Here is a 22,096-nt window from a genome sequence, read left to right as displayed (position 1 = left end):
AAAGATGTTTTCCATCGAGAGAGAACTATACGCGCTTTCACCTTGAAGACATGTTCGACCTACCGCATGTTATTGATTTTTAAATAAGGCTTTCGAAGTGTGTTTATACCTACGTGTATGTATGTGTATATTCAATATTCTTGAATAATGTATCCTATAATTTTCTTACGGACGATTTGAAAAGAATACAATTTAAATACTATCAAGATTTTCAATTAACAATCTAATCTACGAAAAATCTTATCGGTTTTTCTAAGAACATTGCAGTAAACTCCTGCATTGGAAAATATCTTCTCGGGCAATTTGGAAGGATCCTTATCGCTCGCATCCATCTATCTATCTCTATCTATCTTTCTTTATCGAACGATCTTCTCGCCCAAATTTCTTTCGTACGTGAAGAAATGCCGAGGTCGGTCGTGCCGATCGAATAGAAGACTTTTTTCTTCCAACACTCACTAGAAAAGAAAGTAAAGAAGATGATGGTACGGAGAGGAAGCGGCGACAACGAGTACGCGGATTCGGGATGGGAGGGGGACGGAGGAGAGAGGTGGGCGTCTGACTTCTTTTCATGCCAAATTTTAGATTTATCCCTTCGTGAAAGGGGGTCAGATTTTGCTCTGTCGGAGTCAAGGCAGACGGCCAAGTCGCACGACTAACCCATGCGGTTCTCCACGTGTAATCCACGAGACGTCGTCGCTCTGTAGGACGCGGAAGAGGCTAGAGATAGGAATCCTAGAAAGAAGAGGAGAGGAAGAGAAGGAGGAGGAGAAGGAGAAGGAGGAAGAGAAAGGAGATTTCGATTCGCCTCTCGCGCGCTCTTTCTCTCTCTCTCTTTCTCTCCCGCTTCTTCCACTGTGTCCTTTTCTCCGATATATCCTTGCGACGACGACGACGACGACAACGACGACGACGACGACGACGACGACGACGTCGTTTCCCCTTGGGAGCCGTAGTCGTAGGTATCCTCAAATATTTCGAACTCTTTGTTCGCGACAATGTCCCCTTTCTTTCTTTTCCTTCCTTCCTTCCTTCCTTTCTCTATCTCATTTTTCCTTTCCTCCTACTTATCTCTCTCTCTCTCTCTTTCTCTTTCTCTCTCATTCTCTTTCTTTTTCTCTTGATAACGAGAAAAGAGAAGTAGACCAGAGAAGTAGAGTGGAAACGTATGTAACTGCTTGATATTTCTGCGCTCGCATTTTACGATGAGTCTCATGGAAAAATGAAGTCTAAGTATCGACCGAGGACTCCTTTTCAGCTAAAACAATATCGTTTCATTCCAAGATCTCTACTTTCTCTTTTCTCTTCGTTTTCTTTTCTTTTTATCTTCTCTTTCTTTTTTTTCTCTCGACAGGGCCACTCTTTTCAGTAGGTACCTTCCTGCTTCGAAACACCAAACTGGTCTACGACTGATAGCCGTTTCTTCAGGTCCTCTGGGTCCCGACCCTTTACTATACTGTCTCTCTCTCCCTCTCACTCTCTCTCTCTCTCTCTCTTTCTCTTTTTCTTTCACTCTTATTCTTCCACTCTCTCTCTCTTCTTTTTTCCTCTTTTATAGTTAGCTATCCCGTACGACTATGTGGCGAGCGACGAGTCGAGTTGCCTGGGCTGTCGGCGCCATACTATCCACCTTCGTCTCCATCAAGTTTAACTTGGCGCAGCGAATTTCCAAGTACCGTTTTACGAGCTTTCGTTGCCACTGGGAATAGAGGGATCGGTCGTTACGCCTCTCGGTAAATGTTGTTCTCAAAGTGACTACCTATCCCCTCTAGTTTCTCTATCCGCTTCTATCCGTAACCCTTCTACTTCGATTCGAGCCAGGTCCACTTCGTTTTTGCGATCCTCTTCTATTACCTATCTAAAGCATTCTGTATGGCTACTCGAACGATGAGAAATAATTAATTTATCGGTGAAATTCCAATTTATATGTAAAACTAATAATACGATGTCGATTGTACGTCTATTTATCAAACATTAAAAGTAATGCATTTCCATGAGAAAAGGAAAAAAGAAAAACGAAGGAAGTTCGTTACATGGACCTATATAGTTCATCAGAATTTCTTGGGACAAGACTAAGATAGGTCAGTTCTATCTTTTATAAAAGACTAAGGACGAACGATTGGATCTTTCTAAGTCGATATCTTTCGAATGAAATATTCGAGAGATTCGAAGTAGAGATGCGTTACGTTCATATATATTACAAATCGAGCTATAAATTTTAGTGCTACCTCATAGCGGTTTCAATCCGTTCTTCGAGATAAAACATTTCCGATTTTTGATGACTTTTAATCTTACGTCGAGCATAGTTATGACGTGGTCTTTAGAGGTTACTAAAGAAGAAGAAGAAAAAAAGAAGAATATGAAGGAAGAAGTAATTCAGCGAAAGATCATGAAAGGAATTAATATACGTTAAAGCTGAAAAATGAATTAAAACAAGGGACTAAGTAATATTTATTGGTTGGAGAGTTTTTAATCCGAAAATATTTTTCTTCGTGGTTATATAAAAGTTTCGCATCGTTATTCGTATAAAATAATAATAGTAATAATAATAATAATAATAATAATAATAATAATAATGATAATAATAATAACAACATAAATACGAATAATAATAAGCGATAAATACCTCTAATAATTCTATCGTAATTAAAGGAAAAACAAATATATTTATCATGTTAATGAGTTTGACTTCAATCAAGGATGGAATGTCGATTTTCTGAATCCGTTTGAGCGAGTATAAATGCGATAATTACGTTATGTTAACATTAGAAATTAATCGCTAACTGGAAGGAGGTAAGCGCAATCTTTAGTTAAGTAATAATAAGATTGTCCTTGTCTCGTGCGAATTAACGGTCTATAGTCTGGGCCATGGCATTTCTCCTCGGTGGCGCACGGCATTCAAAAGGTATTAAAAGAGATAATGAGATCGTAATTATTATTATCTTCAATCTCTGAAAGCAGCTTTCATTTTCAGGCGTTAAAATGTGTCGGACATGAATATTCGATAAACGAGATTAAGGACTATTTTTGCCTCCTTCTCTTTTCTTTCCTTCTTTTCTCGTTTCTCTCTCTCTCTCTCTCTCTTTCTCTCTCCCTCTCTCTATCTTTTTCTTTCCTTCTCACTTTCGTTCACCAAGCCTGTACTTGCAGAGTTACGAGCTGTACTAATTAAGATAACGGAATTAAGAAGGACGTGGGAGAGTGGGGTAAAATAAGAGAGAGAGAGAGAAAGAGAGGGGGCACGATTTCTCTGGCTCAACGAACTCGCGAATTAATTCGAGTTCGAAGTTGTTTGTTCGGCGAATAAGTGGTCAGAGAAATGGTGTAACGAGCGAGACGAGTTATCGAAGTGAAAGCCGGAGAGGAAAACGAGGAGGTGAAAGACAAAATAAAAGACATTGAAGAAGCTGAAGAAACTGAAGACGACGAAGTATAAAAAGAAAAAGAAGAAGAAGAAGATAAAGAAGAAGAAGAAGAAGAAGAAGTAGTAGTAGCTCGATCAGTTTTGCGAGCGTACGTATAGGAGAATCGATGACGTACCTTTACTAGTTCTTACGAGGAAACGGGGACGTAGACGAAGGGAAGTTGTAAGGAGAACGAGCGAACAAAAAATGTAGGATATAGCATCCTAGCCTTGTGTCCCGAAGACGTCCGGCGATCGAATTTACTGCTTGGTTGGCCAATGGCCACCATCGAACCAACGGCTCGGCAACGTGCTACATACCACCCACGACTTATCTTCCCTGCTTACGTACTTCGTCAAGTTTCCTATATCTATACATTGTTTTATATCAATAATATTTTCCTTCGATTTCATACCATTTTCCGTTTTTCTTTCTTTCCTTTTTTTTTTCTTTCTTTCTTTCTTTCTTTATTCCTCCGTCTATTTCACCATTATTCGATGTAATCGTGATACAACTTTATGTTCTATAACTTCAAGAAGTTAAACGCAAGTTTAAACGATAAAATACACACAAGACGATCGATACATCGATCGTTCGTTGAAACATTTAAATTATTATTATTCTGACTTAGAATCATGATTTCTCGCTCGATTTCGTTTCATTGGGCTTATGGATTTCGAGGTCGACGAGACAATGAAACAAACGGTAGCGGCGAAATCCGTGGAAAACGGTGGAAAGTTGCGAATGGTTGAATGAAGTGGCCTCGAATCTTCGTTGGCAGAAGGTCTTTAGAGAGAATGGAGATTTGGAAAGAGCGAGGGAGGAAGAGGTAAAGGCGGAAGGATGGATGAATATAGAAAGAGGGTTAGTAACCATCCCTCTGAGGTACCTACGTGGCATTGAGTGGCCTGGCGATGGTCGTGGCGCGGCCTGGCGCGCCAACTAAAATTGAATCTGTGGACTAAACTTCGGTAACCTCGTCATGAAACCGAAGCTAAAGCTATCCATCGCTTGCGCCATTCTCGTTCTCTTCTTTCTTCTTCTTTTTCTACTTCTACTTCTTTTCATCTTTACTCTCTTTTCATTTTATCATAATCGGGGAAAATATGTTTCCATTTGTGCGTCCCCCTTCGGATTTGCTTGGAAATGAGAGATAAATGATTTCGAGTATTATACTTAAAGGGGGAGGGGAAAAAAATATCTATATATATGTACTTCTCGTCCATCAAATGAAATATTGTACACGTATCTCGCATTTCAAAGGAACGATGTTAACATGTGACGATAATGTTTTACAATGACGAAAGAGGAGACAAAATGGAATAGGTGAGCGCACTCGGTTCGTAAATTCGAATTTGATTTATCAAAAAAGGAGAATCCGATAAAAGCTCAAAATATTATTCCCCTTCGATGTTTCGTAGCACTTCTTTAATGTGTCTCTATTCTATACTCTTGTTTAATGCGTTTCTGCTTGTATTGGATATTAACGGAGAAAAAGGAGACAACGGCATTAAGGAGTAACAACGAAAAATGTTAACGCCGGAGGGCCGATCTCCCTCACCTCTCTTTCTCCTCTCATCCTCTACTCGATCCTCCTCCCGTAAGTTTGCATACGCTGACGCTGGTAGACGACGTTAAAAAGGCTAGAGTTCCCTCTCTCGATTCAATTTGCGGATTACGATGTTCTCGAATTGCGTTTAAACGAATTTCGCCCGCTAATGGCGGCCTCCTCGCTATTACAGTATATCGAGCAGACAAACAACTTTACGAGCACTTACCCTTTAGCTGCGTCGGATCTATATACTAGGGGGATCCATGGATGAGAAGGAGAGAATGTGGCAACGGGGGGTTTGCATTCTCTACGAGAGGGTTTGGAAAAATCAATTGGACTTCTATATGGATGAATATGTGTGTATGTATGTGTACGAGAGAGTGAGAGGAAAGGTGAGAGGGAGAGAGAAAGAGAGAGAGAGAGAGAGAGAGAGAGAGAGAGAGAAAAAGAGAGCGAGAGAACCTGTTACAAGTTCGAAAAAGAAAAAGTTGAGAATCTTAAGATTGCTACCTCTCACATTCAATTCGTTACACTCGTTTAACTTTGTCCATTCGAGTTATGCAGAAGAAACTTTCTTTCCATTCCGTCGAAAGATCAAAGATTCGATGGAACGTGTTGATACTTCGAGATTTTTAAAATCTTTTTTTTTCTATTTTATCTAAGAATTTCCGATTTACTTGAAAGCCTAATAATAATAATTTATACTAAAAATCTTCCCTCTCTTTCTACATAGTCACTATTTGCGTTTCTATTTTCTTTTGACTTCGGAATTCGTTGACCTAGTTTATTCAAGTATCCTAGGCCAATGGCAATCTATCCGAAAATTGACTTTTTACTTTGGACCACTCGTCCCTTTCTATTCGTCGATGGGACAATTTTCTTGCGCACCACTACGAAACACTCAAGACACGATATCCCAGCCGGATAGGACACTCCTCTTAATTCGGAGATAACGTTTCCTTGAGAAAAACCTATTTATCTCTCTCTCTCTCTCTCTCTCTCTCTCTCTCTCTCTCTCTATCTTTTTCTACATACCCTCTTTTTATCGAAACAACGCTGGGAAAGCTCCGAGACTGAGAAGAAAACGAGAACGACAACGATGGATGAACGACAAAGATACTGTTTGTGCCTATGTATATTTTTGCCAGACGATTAAGAAAAGAGAAAATAAGAAATAAAGCCAGAGGGGAAAGAAATCCTTCGATTCTGTAAGACGTGCGAGTGCTTTTATCCGTAAGCAATTAGTCGAATTGATCCCCGGATAGATAGTAGTAATCGTGAGGGTGGATGGTGGTGGTAAGGAGTGCTAGGAGGGGAGGGGAGGGGAGAGTTAGGGCAAATGCCGTGACGGCCGGCGGTGGTCTTCGATAAATTCCATGCATCCACTCTCGCCCACGTAGGCTAACGTGCATACCACGCAGGTAGTATACGTGGCAAAGTGGCACGGTGCCGGGACTTGCGCCCTTGTTACGCTCCCACGACACGTAGACCCCGCGATGTAACGGTAACTATAGTTAGTACGTGCTAAGTGTGCGCGGCCAGGGATTGCCCTATTGGCAGTGGCTCTCTCTCTCTCTCTTTCCCTTTCTCTCTATCTGTTTATCTATCTATCTATTTCTATCTCTCTTACTTATTCGTTCTCTATGTATTCGTTCTCCGTCTTATAGATCGCACATATGTACGTGGATAAAAGCGATATTCCAGCGTGATCTTAGAGAGATGCAATAATGGTAATGCCTTGTGCATTCATACTAATATCTCTTGTATTCTCCTATCTCATTTAGTTATTGACTTTTACTTATGAGATATTAAACATTATTAAACTTCTCTTATTATGGAAGGGTTATTATTGGATATACATATGTAGTTATGTTCGAGAACTCGATGGAATCCACTTATCTTGGTGACAACACGATATACGATTCGCTGTGTACGACAATTTCTATTTTTGTCTCTCTCTCTCTCTCTCTCTTTCCTTCTATTTTGACTTAAGTTTTCTATCATGGTTCGATTCGAAGGAAAAAAACGAGAGAAAGAGAGAGAGAAAGAGAGAGAGAGAGAGAGAGAGGGAGAGAGAGAGAGAGAAAAGGAAAGGGTAGGAAAGGCTTTCTTTTGGTGGTGCGAGAAAGCAGCGATGAGAGTGGCGCTTAGTGCGACTAAAAATCACCCTGGATCTTTGCCAACCTTGTTTCTACCATTAACGATGTCTTTTCCTCATGTCTATGATTATAACTTTTTTTTTTCCTCCAGTTTCTTCCATCGCTGAGGCACCGCCTTACCGTTTCTTCTTCTTTTATTTTTCTTCTCTACTCTTTCTTTTCTTTTCTTCTTGATCCACGTCCATGTTCTTTTCTCTTCGAGTTCTCGAGATCGACGCCAAGGTCTATTTCTACGTGCGAGAAGATGTAGTCGAGATGGTAGAATTCTCGTTTTTTTTTCGTCTTTCTTTCTTTCTTTCTTTCTTTCTTTCTTTTTTTTTTTATTTCCCTTTCCTATCTCACTCCCGTTTTTCAAGGATGGATGGAGAATAGAAGGCGATCTTTTTGACGAGACTTTTTAATTCGTAATTTAGCACGAAGCAAGAAGTACCATTACCCGCTAATCGACGGTGAAAGGAGCATGCACGTGGAATAATTAATTTCTTTAGGTACGACGTCAATATTTTCGTATGAATCTTAGAAAGAGCAGATGGAAGACAGAGAAAGAAAGAGAGAGAGAGAGAGAGAGAGAGAGAGAAAGAGAAAGAAAAAGAGAGAGGACACAGGGTCCATTCGAATTTCTACGTGGGTCACATACAGATCAGCCGGCCTTGCTACGTTTCTACATCCTCACCATACTCTTTTTTCCCTCTCTCTCTCTCTCTCTCTCTCTCTCTTTCTCTTTCCATTCTTTTTTCCTCCCTTCGTTTCAGTCTCTCGTATCCCACAAGAAGTTAGCATTTCTTTTATGACCGCTGAAATTGGAACACAGAATTGCGGTAGTTTCGTGGGTAAAAGTATCGGAATAGTATGTATGAAATAAAAAGGAATAAAAATCGCTAAAGTCGACGATTTTTGGTGCGACACTCGCGAAGGAAAAAGAGATCGAACGTATTCGGAGCGATGAGGACATTTACGAGAGGTGGAATTTATCCTCGAATAAAACCATCCTCCTCCTCATCCTCTTCGTATCGTCGTTGTCGTCGTCGTTGTCTCTTTCTCTCTCCTTTTTTCCCTCCTTCTACGTTTTCCTCTTTTCCTCTCGATGTCAGACCTCCGCAATTGTTCCGAGCTCGATGTAAACTTCGATCGTATCGTTTCCCGGATAAAGGATCGTATCGTGTAGCTTTTAACGACTTTATCAATTATTTCCTTTTACGAACGATCGTCCCGCGTTCGTTTGCGCGTGCGCGGAAGCATTAAATCTCATTAACGTGATCTGCCGTTAAGAGGAGAGCTCGCGTTGACAAAGAGGAGAGCTCCCTGAGCTTTGAAATAATGACGAGCACGATATTTCAAGTAAAATCATTTACGTACTAATCGGTTAGAATAATGTTCGAAAGAACGTACCTATGTATTTACGTATAATACATAAATGGATACGGTCGAAGTATTAGCGAAATAATTACGAAAGAGAGAGAGAGAGAGAGAGAGAAAGAGACAGACAGAGACAGAGATTCTGAAAGCACGTTCATTCTATGAGAACAAAATTCAAAATATTGCACAAAGAGAGAGAGAGAAAGAGAGAGAGAGAGAGAGAGAAAATTCGTGAAATTTTGTAAAAAGCATGAAACGAATTATAGAAGAAAGAGAGAAAAAAGTCATTAGAAAAAGCGCGACGGAATAGAGAAATAAAAAAATGGGCACCTGATTTGTTGGCAGCTGTGGTCGTGTGAGCGAGAGTGGCTGCGGCTGTCAACTTAGGCGGTTCTATCTTCTGCGGCACGCTGTGCGCCGGTATCGGTCCTGGATTCGTCATGGTCGTCATCGTGGTGGGCATCATCAAGGTCGACATGGTGAGCATCTTCGTGATCGGTGCGTCGCGCCTCTCTCGTCGCAATGATCCTTGACGATCGAGCGTCACGTGACACCGACACAGAGATGCTTCTTCGATCTTAGGAGATCGAAAAACGAAGAAATGAATCTTCTTATTTTTTTAAAAGTTATTTCTTATTTCTTTATTTTTTTCGTTTATTTTTATTCGTTATTGTTTTTTTTTTAACGATAAAGAGACTTCTTTATCTCTTTCTCCTTGATCTTTCTTCTAATATCTCGATCAAACTAGTGTCGCTGTCCTACAATGAACACCATAACACGTTTTCCGAGGATCCTTCTCGTTTGTTTCCTGTTTTTGAGCTAAACGACACGTTGTTTTACGGCGTTTCGTCGTACACGATAAACGACTATTCACCACTGCATATTATCCCCCCTTTTCCGCGTCACCGTTTGTTTTATCGCGACTCGAAGCGAATCGCGATGATCGAGCCACTTCCTCGGGACATTACTTTGCTCGTTTTCGTAGCACCGTCGTTCTCCTCGATTCCGCCAGCTTTTGACATTTGCGTTTGGTGACGACGCCGCGCCGGCTATTCTCGCGATTTCTTCCTTTCTTCGAGATGTCGTCTCTTTCGAGATATCTCCGCCTCGAATCGCTCGAATAAACACGAAGAGAAATGTCACGCATCAAAGTTTATTTCTCTGTCTCTCTGTTTTTCCCTTTCTCTCTCTCTCTCTCTCTCTCTTTCTCTCTCTCTTTCTCTCTATCCCTCTCTCCCTCTCTTACGTTCTCTTCTTTTCTTCGATCGCTCGCACGTGATCCAGAATTCAAGATAATAACATAGTGAATAGGATTTCTTCAGAAACGAGAACACTTCCTCTTCTTTCTTCTTCTTTTATTTTTCTCTCACGTCACTCTTCTCATTCGCGAAACGTCAAGGTTTACGTTAGCGCACGCGGTTACTACGCGCCTCGAAGGCGCGCGCGTGTCACCAAAAATTATTCTCACGATATATCCGACACTCTTCTTTTCTCCTTTATCCTTTTTCTTCTTCCTCCTCTGTCCTCTTCTTTATTTCGTTATACTTTCCTTTGCTCCTTTCTTTCTCGTAGAATAGGAACACTCATGAAAGTAAAACAAACACCAGTACGAAAAATTGACGCTGATAAAAATGAGAAGATGGACCGGTTCGTTTGTTTAAAATTTTCTTCGTTGGACTGAGGTAAAGAGATAAAGAAAAATGTAAAAAAAAAGCGTTGACGAAAACGAAGACCAAGATAAAGAGACGGATAAACGATGAACGAAGAAGGCTATATTCGCGCGAAGGAGAATGACGACAATTTCCGAGACGAGGAGAAGGAAAACGACGGTGACGAACTACGTGGAGGACGACAGAGAGAGCGAGGACGAGGAGGACAACGGCGGCGGCGTTCTCAACGCTCTCCACGCTGCGCGTTACGTCACGTCCGGCCGAGCGTAGAGTCGGAACTCGTCTGGCGGGGAGAGCGCGAAGGGACGCCTGCCTTTGCCTGCTTGCCAGCCTGCCAGCCCTGGACGCCCGCCGTCGCGACGCCCAGAGGCGCCGGCGTTCCCGAGCGTCCGCGGAATCGCACGAGCTAAGACGCGAACCGCCAGTCGCTCGCCCACCGTCGTCGCGGCACCTACGCTCCATCTCTCTCTCTCTCTCTCTCTTTCTGACACATATAAACTTTATACATTATTGTATTTACTTTAATATCTTTTTTTTACACTTTTATAATTGTCATATTTTTTTTTTTTATTATAACATTAAATTTATCTTCATCTCTCTCTCTACTTCTCTCTCTTTCTCTCTCTTTCTGTCTTTCTGGCTGACATAATTGTTACTGAAAAATTAGTAATGATTTCAAATAAAAATATTTTCATTATTTTGTCTCCTTCTCTAAATCTCTCTTATTTTTTTTTCCTACCCTTTTACAAAAAGATCGTATTTCCTTTCAGCGAACCTTTTTTAAACATCGATTACGCTTCGACGATCCTTACTATCGAGCAGAAGGGGGAGAGGGTCTGTGGCCGACCGCCCACATCGCCTACGATTACTTCTATTCGAACACGTGTCGTATGAAAAATGGAAGCAATATCCGAACGATACAATGCGCCACGCGCGATAGGTTACGAGCTTTTCAAGCTAGCCTTACACTCTTTAGGCTTTCCGCGTCTTCACGAGGTCTCCCCTTACCTCAATTTTTTTCTTCTCCGTTTCTCAAAAAGCCTATCTTTTCGTTTATCCGTGCTATGTACGAAACGACTTTCGTTATTTTTATTTAATAATTTTTTGGATTTTTGCTGATCGCAATTTAAAATACGTGAATAAGATGTTTTAAGCGAGTTAAGCTTTTACGTTCGCTACGTTGAACATTTAAGAAAAAGACACTAGGCGAACATTGTACGAATCCGAGCATTAAGCCTCGTTAAAGGCGTTCGCTGAGTAGGTCGATTATTTACGGGTCTGCATACTTTGACGCGGTGAATGACAAAGAGGTTCTTATTTTATGCCCGTTGCACGGTTAATAAGGGGTTATTTATCTTGTATTTTTATAATCTCACGGATTTATTTCCACGACTGGAATGACTTGCGCGGACGGGAATACGATCGCTTGACTTTTGTCGAGTTTATTTAAAATAAAAGTGCGGTCATTATTGTAATAGCCCTTTGTTAAGCAGAGAATACTCCTTGATTGAACGTTATATGAAAAATTTTTTTAAAAGAGGGAAAGAGAAAGATAGGAAGAGAGAAAAAGAGAGAGGGAGAGCGAGAAAAGGAAAGAGGAAAGAGAAAGAAAAAATAGATACATTGCAATGTCTGAGCTATATAAAAATGACCAATCTATTTACTCTCCATTATCATACCTTCATCTATTTCATAATTTTGATAACGTTATTATGCCGACGTTAGCGACGTTTCACCGTTGGACGCATGCATCAACTCTAAAGCAATTCGCGGTCTTACTTTGTACATCGATCGTGTGTCGGACTATAGCTGGCTATGTAGAAGAATGACACATTTTATTTTTATAAAGCTTGAGAATGAAAGCAAGCAAAGAAAAAGAGAAAAAGAGATAAAACGAATGCAAAATAAAAAAATAAAAAAAGCCTGGCGACGTTAATAATAAAACAGTGGTTACGTTTATAACGGACGAGGTTTTTCTAGCCGCATGGTGATCTATTAGGGTGGCTAAAAGCTTTGGAAAAAAATTCTATCTCTCCGTAGAGAACAATGACGGAGGAGAGGAAGTGTACTTTTTCTTTTCTCTACAAGAGAAATAGGATATGCCTGTCGAATCCAATGTTGTAGTAGAGAAAGGAGCGGGAGATCGTACTCTTGTCGAATACCGATCGCCTCTTATGTCGAGAATAGTTTTTCACCGAAGGAAGTGTATCGATTTTTACAGCTAGCTCGTTCTGTTCTATATCGTACGATTGCTTTTGTTACACATACGAAGTCGTACTTTAATCAACACGATACTCGTGGAATTTAATTATATTATCGTGGGTTACCATTCCAAATGTTGTCGTCCGTTGAAACACAAGTATACCACGCGGTTTGGTGACCACATTCCTGTAAAATGTTATACGAGGGATTGAGAGAAAGAGAGAGAGAGAGAGAGAGAGAGAGAGAGAAAGAGAGAGAGAGAGAGAAAGAGAGAGAGAGAGAGCAGATAGATAGAGGGAGTGAGATAAGCTCAGTGACTCCAAATTGATAGAAATTAAATGTTAAAGTGGAAGCGTACCTGGGAATTAATCGCACATAAATGCGTTGGATGTATTTCTACATGTTTCGAGAGATACGCGTTGCGAACGATCGACTGATCCGGATACTTGCATAAGAATGCAGACTGCATAAATTTTCTCAGCATATCTACCGATTTGTGTTTTACGTTCGATTTCATTCCCCCGAATGGTATTATAACTATGTGTGCATATGTTTATGGAAGAGAGAAAGAGAGAGAGAGAGAGAGAAACAAAAACACGAGATATTTTCCCTATTATTTCCATCGAATTTTAATCGAACGTTATTCAATGCAAATTACAATCTAGGGAAGCCTCGAAAGTCTCTCATTTCGAGCTGATTGTTAAATCAAATCATTCGTTTGACGCTATCCATTATCATTCTGAGTTAAAACACAGAAAGTCGAAATGAGGAGGAATTCGAAAAGAACGTAACGGGTTAACATTAATTATCATTTCCCCGATGTATATTTACCAAGCGGGAGAAGTTAATAGAACGGGAGTAGGCGCATCGTTGGGTCCATTTAGAAAAGTTTTTTCTATGCTTCGCCTTAGTGACTTAGGTATTCCCAGAGGAGCATTTTTCTTGGAGTCGTACATACATACATATGTACGTATGTACATACATAGATATATAGAAACGAACGGGAGAAACGAGTCGCAGCGATTCGAGCCGAAGTGGTACGAAGAGATACGCGTTCCGAAGTGGAACGCGGCCCGGTCTGACCTGACGCAGACCGTATCTACTGATCCATTAAGTGGCGCCCCTCGCTGGTAGTAAATCGAACTAGAGTGATTGCGATGCTACCCCTTTGACCGAATACCGAAAGGATTTCTTCCTCCTTTCGGTAACATTGATGCACGGCCAGGAGAGGAGCTCGACGAGGAACTTGCGCTACTTTTATTTCTCTCCAGTTAGGCTGAGAGAACCGCAGTGACCTATTAGCGCGAGCCACTACCAATGATGTATTCTGCCTTTTTATCGAACGTTTCTTGATTGAACGAACCCGAGAAGCATACTGATCGTACATCGAGTTTGATTAGTATTCGATGAAGATAACTACGAATCGGACTTTTCTTTCCTTATCCTCCATCTTTGGCTTTTCCCATTCTAAAAGATTTCTATTTTAAAGCTAAGCGAAGTATCCCGGTCGAAAGGAAATCGGAACCTTTTTTTATTTAGTTCGAATATTTTAATTACGATAAAATAACGGTATAAAGGAGAAGGATTACTTACTTTTTTATCTTTAGTTATTGATATTTTTTATAAAACAAAAATTGGCTTTATCGCCGATGAACAAATTAAAATAGATTTGATATACGCATGGCACATTTCTTTTGCGTTTTACGTACATACGTACAGTTATCAATTTTCCATGAAGTGCACAATGATACAAACTGTAAAACGAACTTTGTGCGATAGTCGAATTTCTATCTCAGGATGGTCCATTTAAAAATTAAATAAAATTACATGTCTCTCTCAATAGTTTAATCTAGTTTAATTTCTTTTTTCTTTTTTTTTTTTTTTAACGAAAGAGTATCGCAAAAACTTGTATTCTGTAATATTGTAAGAGAAAAATCTATTCAAGTTTTTTCTTTCGATCTATTCCTTTTTTTTCGTTTCATTATTTAATCAAAATCCAAATGAAGGATTCTCCAATGATGGAGAAGCGATTAGGGTCGAATTCAAATATATATATATATATATGTATATATATATAAATATATATATATATATATATAAATATATATATATATATAAATATATATATATATATATATATATATACATATATAGAAAGAGAGCGCTAACATTGAGGCTATTTTTGATCTAGATACTGAGAGAATGCAAGTAGCATCAAGAAACGTCTTAGTGTCTTACGGACGAGCTTTGGCTCATGTTCAAGCTCATAAATAATTCCGTTTGTGAGGGTGGATATAGAAGGGAGTCGTCGGTTGGAAGGTAGCAGTCAGGATAAACTGACATGGGGAACGTGTATGTAGTGACGTGTACCCGACCACAGGGAATCTATGAGCCATTGGCATAGAATAGCCAAGAAACGATCCACCTGTCTCGAGAGATCTATCGCGTCGATTGGAAAATCCTATCTACGACTTTTTGCCGTAGTTTATTCATAAATAAGTCAAATGTCGATATATTTTATGTACGTCAATAATTAATATATGCAGATGATTTTTCTCTTCAATTGACTCTTTCCTTGAATGCACGCTCATTAAATTGCAAACAGTAAAGTAAATTTATATAAAAATAAACGACACTCCGATCTGATCGATTAATCGTTCATTCTCATGGTACAATAAACCACGGTTCAAGGTGTAGAATCTTTGAAAGATATAGAGCAAATAAAAAGTAGATTTCGTTACAGATGAGAGATCCTTTCGATGATTATGAAAAAGTGTGTTTTATCAATTTCCTTTGTTACGATCGATCGATCTCCGGTATTGTTAGGAATTATCTCGATAATCCAATTAACAGGATATAAAGCGTTCATTATAGTTAATACATGTACGTTTATTTTTCTATACATTACTTCTATCTCTATCTTTCTTACGTTATTTTTCATTGAACTATAATTCAATAGGAGAACAAAATACGTTATGATTTTTTTCTTATTGCCGACGTTGTTCGGCCCGTCTTTATTATGCTATTAGAAAATATCGGTAACTAACGAAACACCGAAATAAGTTCTTTCCTTTTGTATCGGACAAGCTTCCTCGTTATCTTCCTCATCCGTGCGCATTCATCGTTAGATGTTTGTTCGACCGCAGGCGAAAAGTCTGATGAAATAGGTAAGAGAACATTTCCCAAGCTCTTTCTTTCTTTTCATTCACGTTTACGTGCGTTTTTTTTCATTTGAAAAACATCGTGAATCGTATAAATGAATTACAAGAGAGGGAGAGAGAGAGAGGGAGAGAGAGAGAGAGAGAGAGAAAAAAAGAGAGAGAGAAAGAGAGAGTAAGAAAGAGAGAGAGAGAGAGAGAGAGAGAGAGAGAGAGAGAGCCGACTATTCGAGGAGGAAAAAAACGATTACCTGTCAAAGTTTTTGCTTGTTACGGAATACATCATTAGAACTGACAAGATTCTTCATTATTCTACTTTTGAAATCGAAACGAATGAAAAGTTTTGCGTACCTATTTCTCGAATGACTTTTTTATATCATATGCCCTTTCTACATTATTTCATCATGATTATACGTTAGCAAATATAAATAAATGAAAAGAGGAAAGACAAAAAAAAATATAGGGATAAGATGAAGAAAGATCGAGTCGCATCGCCCGGTTGATTTTTATTTTCCGCATATTAGTTTGAATCTCATCGTAAATTGGCTCTTTCGCAACACCCGGAGATGAAGCTCGCCAGAGGGGGCAACCACAGGAAAAGATCTCAGAGGGGCAAAAGGTAGAGAAAGAGAGAGAGAAGGAGAAAGTAAGAAAGGGGGGAAAGAGAGAGAGGGGGGGGAATAGAGTGAAAGAGAAAGAGGAAGAGAGTGAAAGATAGATAGAGAGAGAGAGAGAGAGAGAGGGAGAAAGAGAGAAAGAGAGAGAGAGGGAGAGGGAGAAGGAACGAGCGAGTTTAACACCGATGGAAGATGGGAGGACAAAGGATGAGCCTCAGGCGATTCACTCGACATTGCTATGTTGCGGTAATTGCAGCTAATTAAGAGGTTGAACTCTCTCGTTTCTCTTCCCATCTTTCTTCTTCTTGATCTTTCTTCCTTTTTCTACTCCTTCTATTCTATATCTCTTTATCTCTGTCTAACCTTATCTCTCTATTCATCTATCCATCTCCTTATCTATCTCTATCTTTGGTATTTTCTCAAACCACACCACGTCTTTTCTCCAAAAGTTACGACGTAAGCCTCCTCTCTCTTTCTCTCTCTCTCTCTCTCTCTCTCTCTCTCTTTCACTCTCTCTCTCTCTCTCTCTCTCTCTCTCTCTCTCTCTCTCTCTCTGTACCTTCCCGCCTGAATAACTTCCATCTTGTCTTTTACTTATCCTCTAAGGTGGAAATACGTTTGCATGGTGCTAAGCTCTAGCATCATTAGATAATTGTCACGGTATATGAAGCAAGACACTTTCGATCTCCCTTTAATCCTTATATCCTTATACGAAAGTTCTATTACTTCCTTTAGATATTACTTCCTTTATCAAGTAATTATCAGTACAAAAAGAACAGATTATAAGGATAGGAATAAATGTCGGAAATACTTTCTTAGAATATCGATTCATTGTGTCTTAAGGAATTTTGACTTGTACAAATGATCATAGTAAGTATGTAAATTAAGCAAACGATGAACTAAAGAGAATACTATTCTCCGTTTGAAGTCTGCTTTCGTATGACAGATGAGTCGATCTTCGAATGTCGAGTGTTGAAGCAACGAGTTGAGAAAATTTTCGATATATTTCCAGAGGAATATTTCCAACATGAATTATCTGAAAATTGTAATCATTCTTTTTTTTTTTTTTTTGAATTGTCAATAAAACAGAGATCACTGAGAACATAAAAAACGTTTCTGAAAAATTAAATAAGTACAATGGTGAAATATAAAATTGACGATGAAACTCGGTAGGATTTAAATCTCTTACAAGTAATGAATATTGACGAACACGTTACTATAATACATTTTAGTATATATAGGGCAATGTTTGACGATCGAAGACGCGTTAGCACAAGCAACTTACCTACGTGGATCCTCCCTCCCGATATTCAGGATAAGTTCTCAACTAACGTGCGTGATACAGAGTTAACGTGTTTCACGCACAGCCGTACTACGTTCACGTATGACGTACGGCTAGGCTAGCGAGTCAGACAGCAGCTAATCTACGTATATGAAAGCATTTAATACAGAGGTGTATACAAAGGCTGACTAGAAATAGGTGCACACGCGCGTGCTAGAATCCTTTCCTCGTAGATGTCTCTCTCACTCTACCTCTTTCTCTCTCTCTCTCTCTCTCTCTTTCTCTCTCCCTTTCTCTCTCTCTACCCTTGTCTTTCTCTCTCCCTTTCTCTCGAAAGTCTATCTCTCTATCTCTACATTTATGTGCACTCGTATTGGTGTTGGCGAGATAGGAAGCAGTCAATAATTCATGCATTACTCTCGGTTATTATGCTACTGTGGTCTACCGTAGTCCGTGCGGTTGGCAATTCAGCTTTACGTTTGCTTTACCGACCATAGTGCGGACCAACTAGATATCGGCGAATCGGGCAACGGTGCTGATATACTAATTCGTAACCGCGCACCCATCGACGATAGAACTCTATCAACTTATTCATAGGAAGAGCGTATTCTATCCTGCCCTCTTTTCTTCCGATATATATATATATATGTATGTATATGTATATGTATATATATCTATATAGTTAACCTTTATCTCCTTCTATCTCTCTCTTCGACATTCTCCTCTCCGATTTTCCATCAAACCAAATTTCATCGTTGTTCAAGACAAATTTTCGGAATTCATATTTCGATATGTGAAATATCATATTGCTTGGTCGTTCGTTCTATTCTTTTTCTTTCTTTATTTTCCTTTTCTTTTCTTTTGTCACGATCCATTCTCAGTGGGAAGTGGGAAAAGAAAAAAAGAATACATGTTCTATGTCTATGTGGCATCACCGGCGAGGGCAGACGAAATAGCTACGATCTTCTTTCTATTCCGCGTCCATACGTGTGCCGACGAACGAGCCAGTGAAAAATTAAAACATGTCTGGACGCTATTATTTACCTCGCAGTGACAGTGAAACGGAATGAAGGTAAACGGAAAGGGAAAAAGAGCACCTTTTACTACGCAAGCGAAGACCGTAACTTTCGCCTGTTTGTCTTACGCTAATTAACTGAACATGAAATATTTTCCAACAACGCCCGAGGACTTTTAGGGAATGGGGAGCAAAGAAAGAAAGGAGAGAACGTCGGAATAGCTTCGGGATATGCACCAGAGATGTTTCTATTCTATGTTTTCTTACAGATCGACTATGATCTACTCGGTGAGCTATGATTTTATCGAAGAAAGCAAGATCTCTCGATCGATTGATCGCTTCAATTTCTTTTTTAATTATTCCTGTGCATTTGTTATGATGTAAACATTATGCTTGCATTTATATGAGCATAAAATAATTATTAATAATGCAGTACAAATATCGTAGATAGGGTCCTTTTAACCATAAATTATTATGCTAATACATTACGTCCCAAGGCGATCTATATTAATTGACGTGTAACAGAACACCAGTTACGATAACAGGTCAAAAGATAATAATGAAGAGATAAAAATTGGCCATCCATTTCAAAATAGATTAGCATCGATGAAAAAGACCGATTAATGTCCACTTTCATATATGTTTATCTCGATAGGCCTTCTCTATAACGTCGCAAATTGGGACGAGTCCTTCTGGAATCTAATTATGTTCGATTAAGAGCTCTATATTACTCTTGAGTATTATTAATCAGATTCTATTATCTCATTAGTTACAGATACACGATGACGCAATTCGATTGTGTCGGACTTGTCCTTTATACGAACTACTTCAGCGTTCTGCTAAGTACCTATTATCGTTCTTATTAAAACAATGTAGTATCCATTTTGAAAGTCTGAAAATTGATCTTACAAGGTAAACAGAGAGGATAATGATCCGTCTTGCATTTCACGTTCTACGACGAGTCTACAACGAGAAAAGAAAAAAGAAAAAGAAAGAAGTGAAGAAGAAAGAAGAAAAAAAAGTGAGTCGAAGGTAAGAGAAGCAGAAAGAAGGATACCAAGTATGTACGTAATAGAAATTCATTTTCTCTTAAAACGTTGACGAGTTTCTTTCATCATAAATGTTATTAATCGCCAGAGGCTTTTCCACCTTGGCGCTGTTCACCATTTCAGAGACTAAGTTTTTTTCTCCACTCGCTTATATTTTTAGTTTTTCTTATCGCTACCGCCGCTGTTTCCGCTCTTCCTAAGTTATCTCTTTATTTATCTATGGCATTATTTCTACTATCACATTTCAATGAGAATAAAGAAGGCTGAATTCCAAACTATTTTCCTAATATTAGAAAAACTTATAATTCCTAACTAAGATTTCTTGACGAATCGTGGAAAATATGCCAAGTTTGTTAGATATTCGTAATATATGAAAAAGCGCGCAAGTGTTTTCAATAACAACGAAAAATTTTTCCATAAGAACTTTTTCTACTATTCCATCTATCATGTCTTTTTTAATATTCCCTCGGTCAGTTAAGCTCTCTAACAAATTTTAATGGGTTAGATAATGTTTCCCTTTAACGATAATTCCAGATCACACGAGTCTTATACAGGCAACACTTAACGCGGTAATAACAATCAAGTAGAGTGCAAAGTTTCGTGTAAGTTACTCCATCTAACGCGTAGTCCGTCTACGTGATATAGGTACATATATTCGCTCGGAAATGTTTGACATGACTGACTCTTGCCTCATGGTGAATCTAAGAAAACGTTGTTCCTTATCCAACAAGAATATTCCTGTATATACTGGCTGGATTTTGTCGCATAATAATAAACTTTAATATCGATGCTAATCCAGAAAATTGTAGAGAGAAGAAAGAGGGATACAGATGAAGAAGAAGAAGAAGAAGAAGAAGAGACAGAGACAGAGACAGAGACAGAGATATAGACAGAGATAGAGAGAAAGAGAGAAAGAGAGAGAGAGAGAGAGAGAGGGAGAGAGAGAGAGAGAGAGGTGAAAATATTAGCTAGCGATGGCCGGGTAATTCAGAGCAGAGAGATCTCTCAAGCATTTCTTATTCCAAGTTTGCGCTATGCTCTCTCGTATCATAGTGTCCGCCAGTGGAAATCGTACTTTCCTCCCGTCTCTGGTTTTGCTCACGGGCAAAGGAGGACAGAGAGACAAAGCGAAGGAACGAGCAATTTCGAGGTAGCGTTACGCAATTTACTGCCTTTTCTACCCTAAAAAAGGTCCAGCTAAATAAGAGAGAAGCTGGGGTCTTATTAGGAGATGATGGGGGGGTCCGCTGACGCTACACCCTGTGCCAAGACCGTCCTCAGAAAACACCGTTCCACCTTAAGTTAACGGAAGAGAGACGCGGAAGGACGCCGGTCGTTGAGGGTAGTTTGTCAACCCTGGGCTTGTTCCTGGCTCGAGCGAACCTAATTAAAGTCCTACACTTTTCTTTCATTACCTCTTTTCTCTCTTTATTTCTCTTTCTCTATTTCCTTCTCTCTCTCTCTCTCTCTCTCTCTCTCTCTATCTCTCTCTCTGTCTCTCTCTCTCTCTCTCTCTCTCTCTCTGTCTCTCTTTCTGTTTCTGTCTTTTTCTTTAAGTTTAAGCACGACATTTTCTTTTCCTACCTTGGAAATACTACAAAGATATCTCGTTTTCTCCGTGACAGATGGTTCGTACTATTATTCAGATATCCCTAGTTATTGTCAGATACATGTCGGACATGTATTGGAGATAATATTTTCTCAAGCATTTTAATCGAATTCGATTGGTTCAAGATAAATTTTATATGTATCCCTCTTATCGATTTTAATGAATTTGCAATTAAAGTCGTAAAACATGGGATTTACGAATGATAACTTATTAAAATTGATAATCATCTTATTAGATAGATTGTGCAATTTGTTCTCTCATAGATCTTTCTGACTTCATTGGAGGAATATACCAAGACAATCGATCAAACAAGAACGATAAATCTTAATGGAATTTCTTGTTTAAACGAGCTCCTTCCTTTCCCAAACAAAACGCATGACGCGTGACTCTGTAATTACGCATTTGGAGACGTCGAGAGTAGATGAGGGAGGAGATAGAGATAGAGAGAAAAGGAGAGAGAGAGAGGGAGAGAGAGAAGAGAGAACGTATCCGGCGAGCACGAACGTTTCGGCCCTCTCAGGAGAGTTAGCTTCGATACGGTTCGCTCGTCTGTACGTTCCTCGACGGAGTTTCCCAGGCTCTCGGGTGAATTAGCAGGAGCGTTCGCCGGCTATACTTGAACAGTCGTGTAATCTCGCGTATAGGCTGTCCCTTCCATAAACGTGCACGGGGCATTGTCGGTTGCACACGAATGCCTGGGTACCCAGTGGTTACGGTAATGAAATTGCTACGCTACCCCTCCAGCTGATATTATTCCGCTTCCAACAGGAATACCGGCCGTTGCGTTGGTTGGTTTAGGGACCAGCGAAGTGATATTTCGAGAAGTTTCCTTGAAGCTATTCGCGAGCTCTCCCCATTAAGCACGTGTATCCTATACACACACACTCTTTCTCTTTCTAGTCCTTCTATCAACAAATTCTCCTTCTACTCGACTATCATTTTCAACCACCTGACATTTCTTTCCTGATTTCTTCAATCTTTAGTTCTTCTCTTTATTACCATTCTCTGTTATCAAGAGAGATAAGA

At 39.5% G+C, this 22,096-nt stretch overlaps 1 protein-coding gene across 2 annotated transcripts in view; it reads right to left on the bottom strand.

The window, feature by feature from the left end:
* LOC118446780 (nucleolysin TIAR) overlaps positions 1-22,096 on the bottom strand; it is a 383,329-nt gene that overhangs the window by 142,016 nt on the left and 219,217 nt on the right. Inside the window, exon 1 of one of the 2 annotated variants that reach the window (XM_035877835.2) lies at positions 8,799-10,407. The exons of the other annotated variant lie outside the window; for it this stretch is intronic. Within the exon in view, the coding sequence (XP_035733728.1) occupies positions 8,799-8,955 (157 nt within the window). The 5' untranslated portion in view covers positions 8,956-10,407. Of the gene's footprint in view, positions 1-8,798; positions 10,408-22,096 lie in introns of those variants that run through there. 2 annotated transcript variants of the gene reach the window in all.

This window comes from Vespa mandarinia, chromosome 3 (genome assembly GCF_050613455.1).
Source record: "Vespa mandarinia isolate Hongniang chromosome 3, ASM5061345v1, whole genome shotgun sequence".
Classification (NCBI taxonomy): Eukaryota; Metazoa; Arthropoda; class Insecta; order Hymenoptera; family Vespidae; genus Vespa; species Vespa mandarinia.
This window is presented reverse-complemented; position numbering and strand designations above follow the sequence as displayed.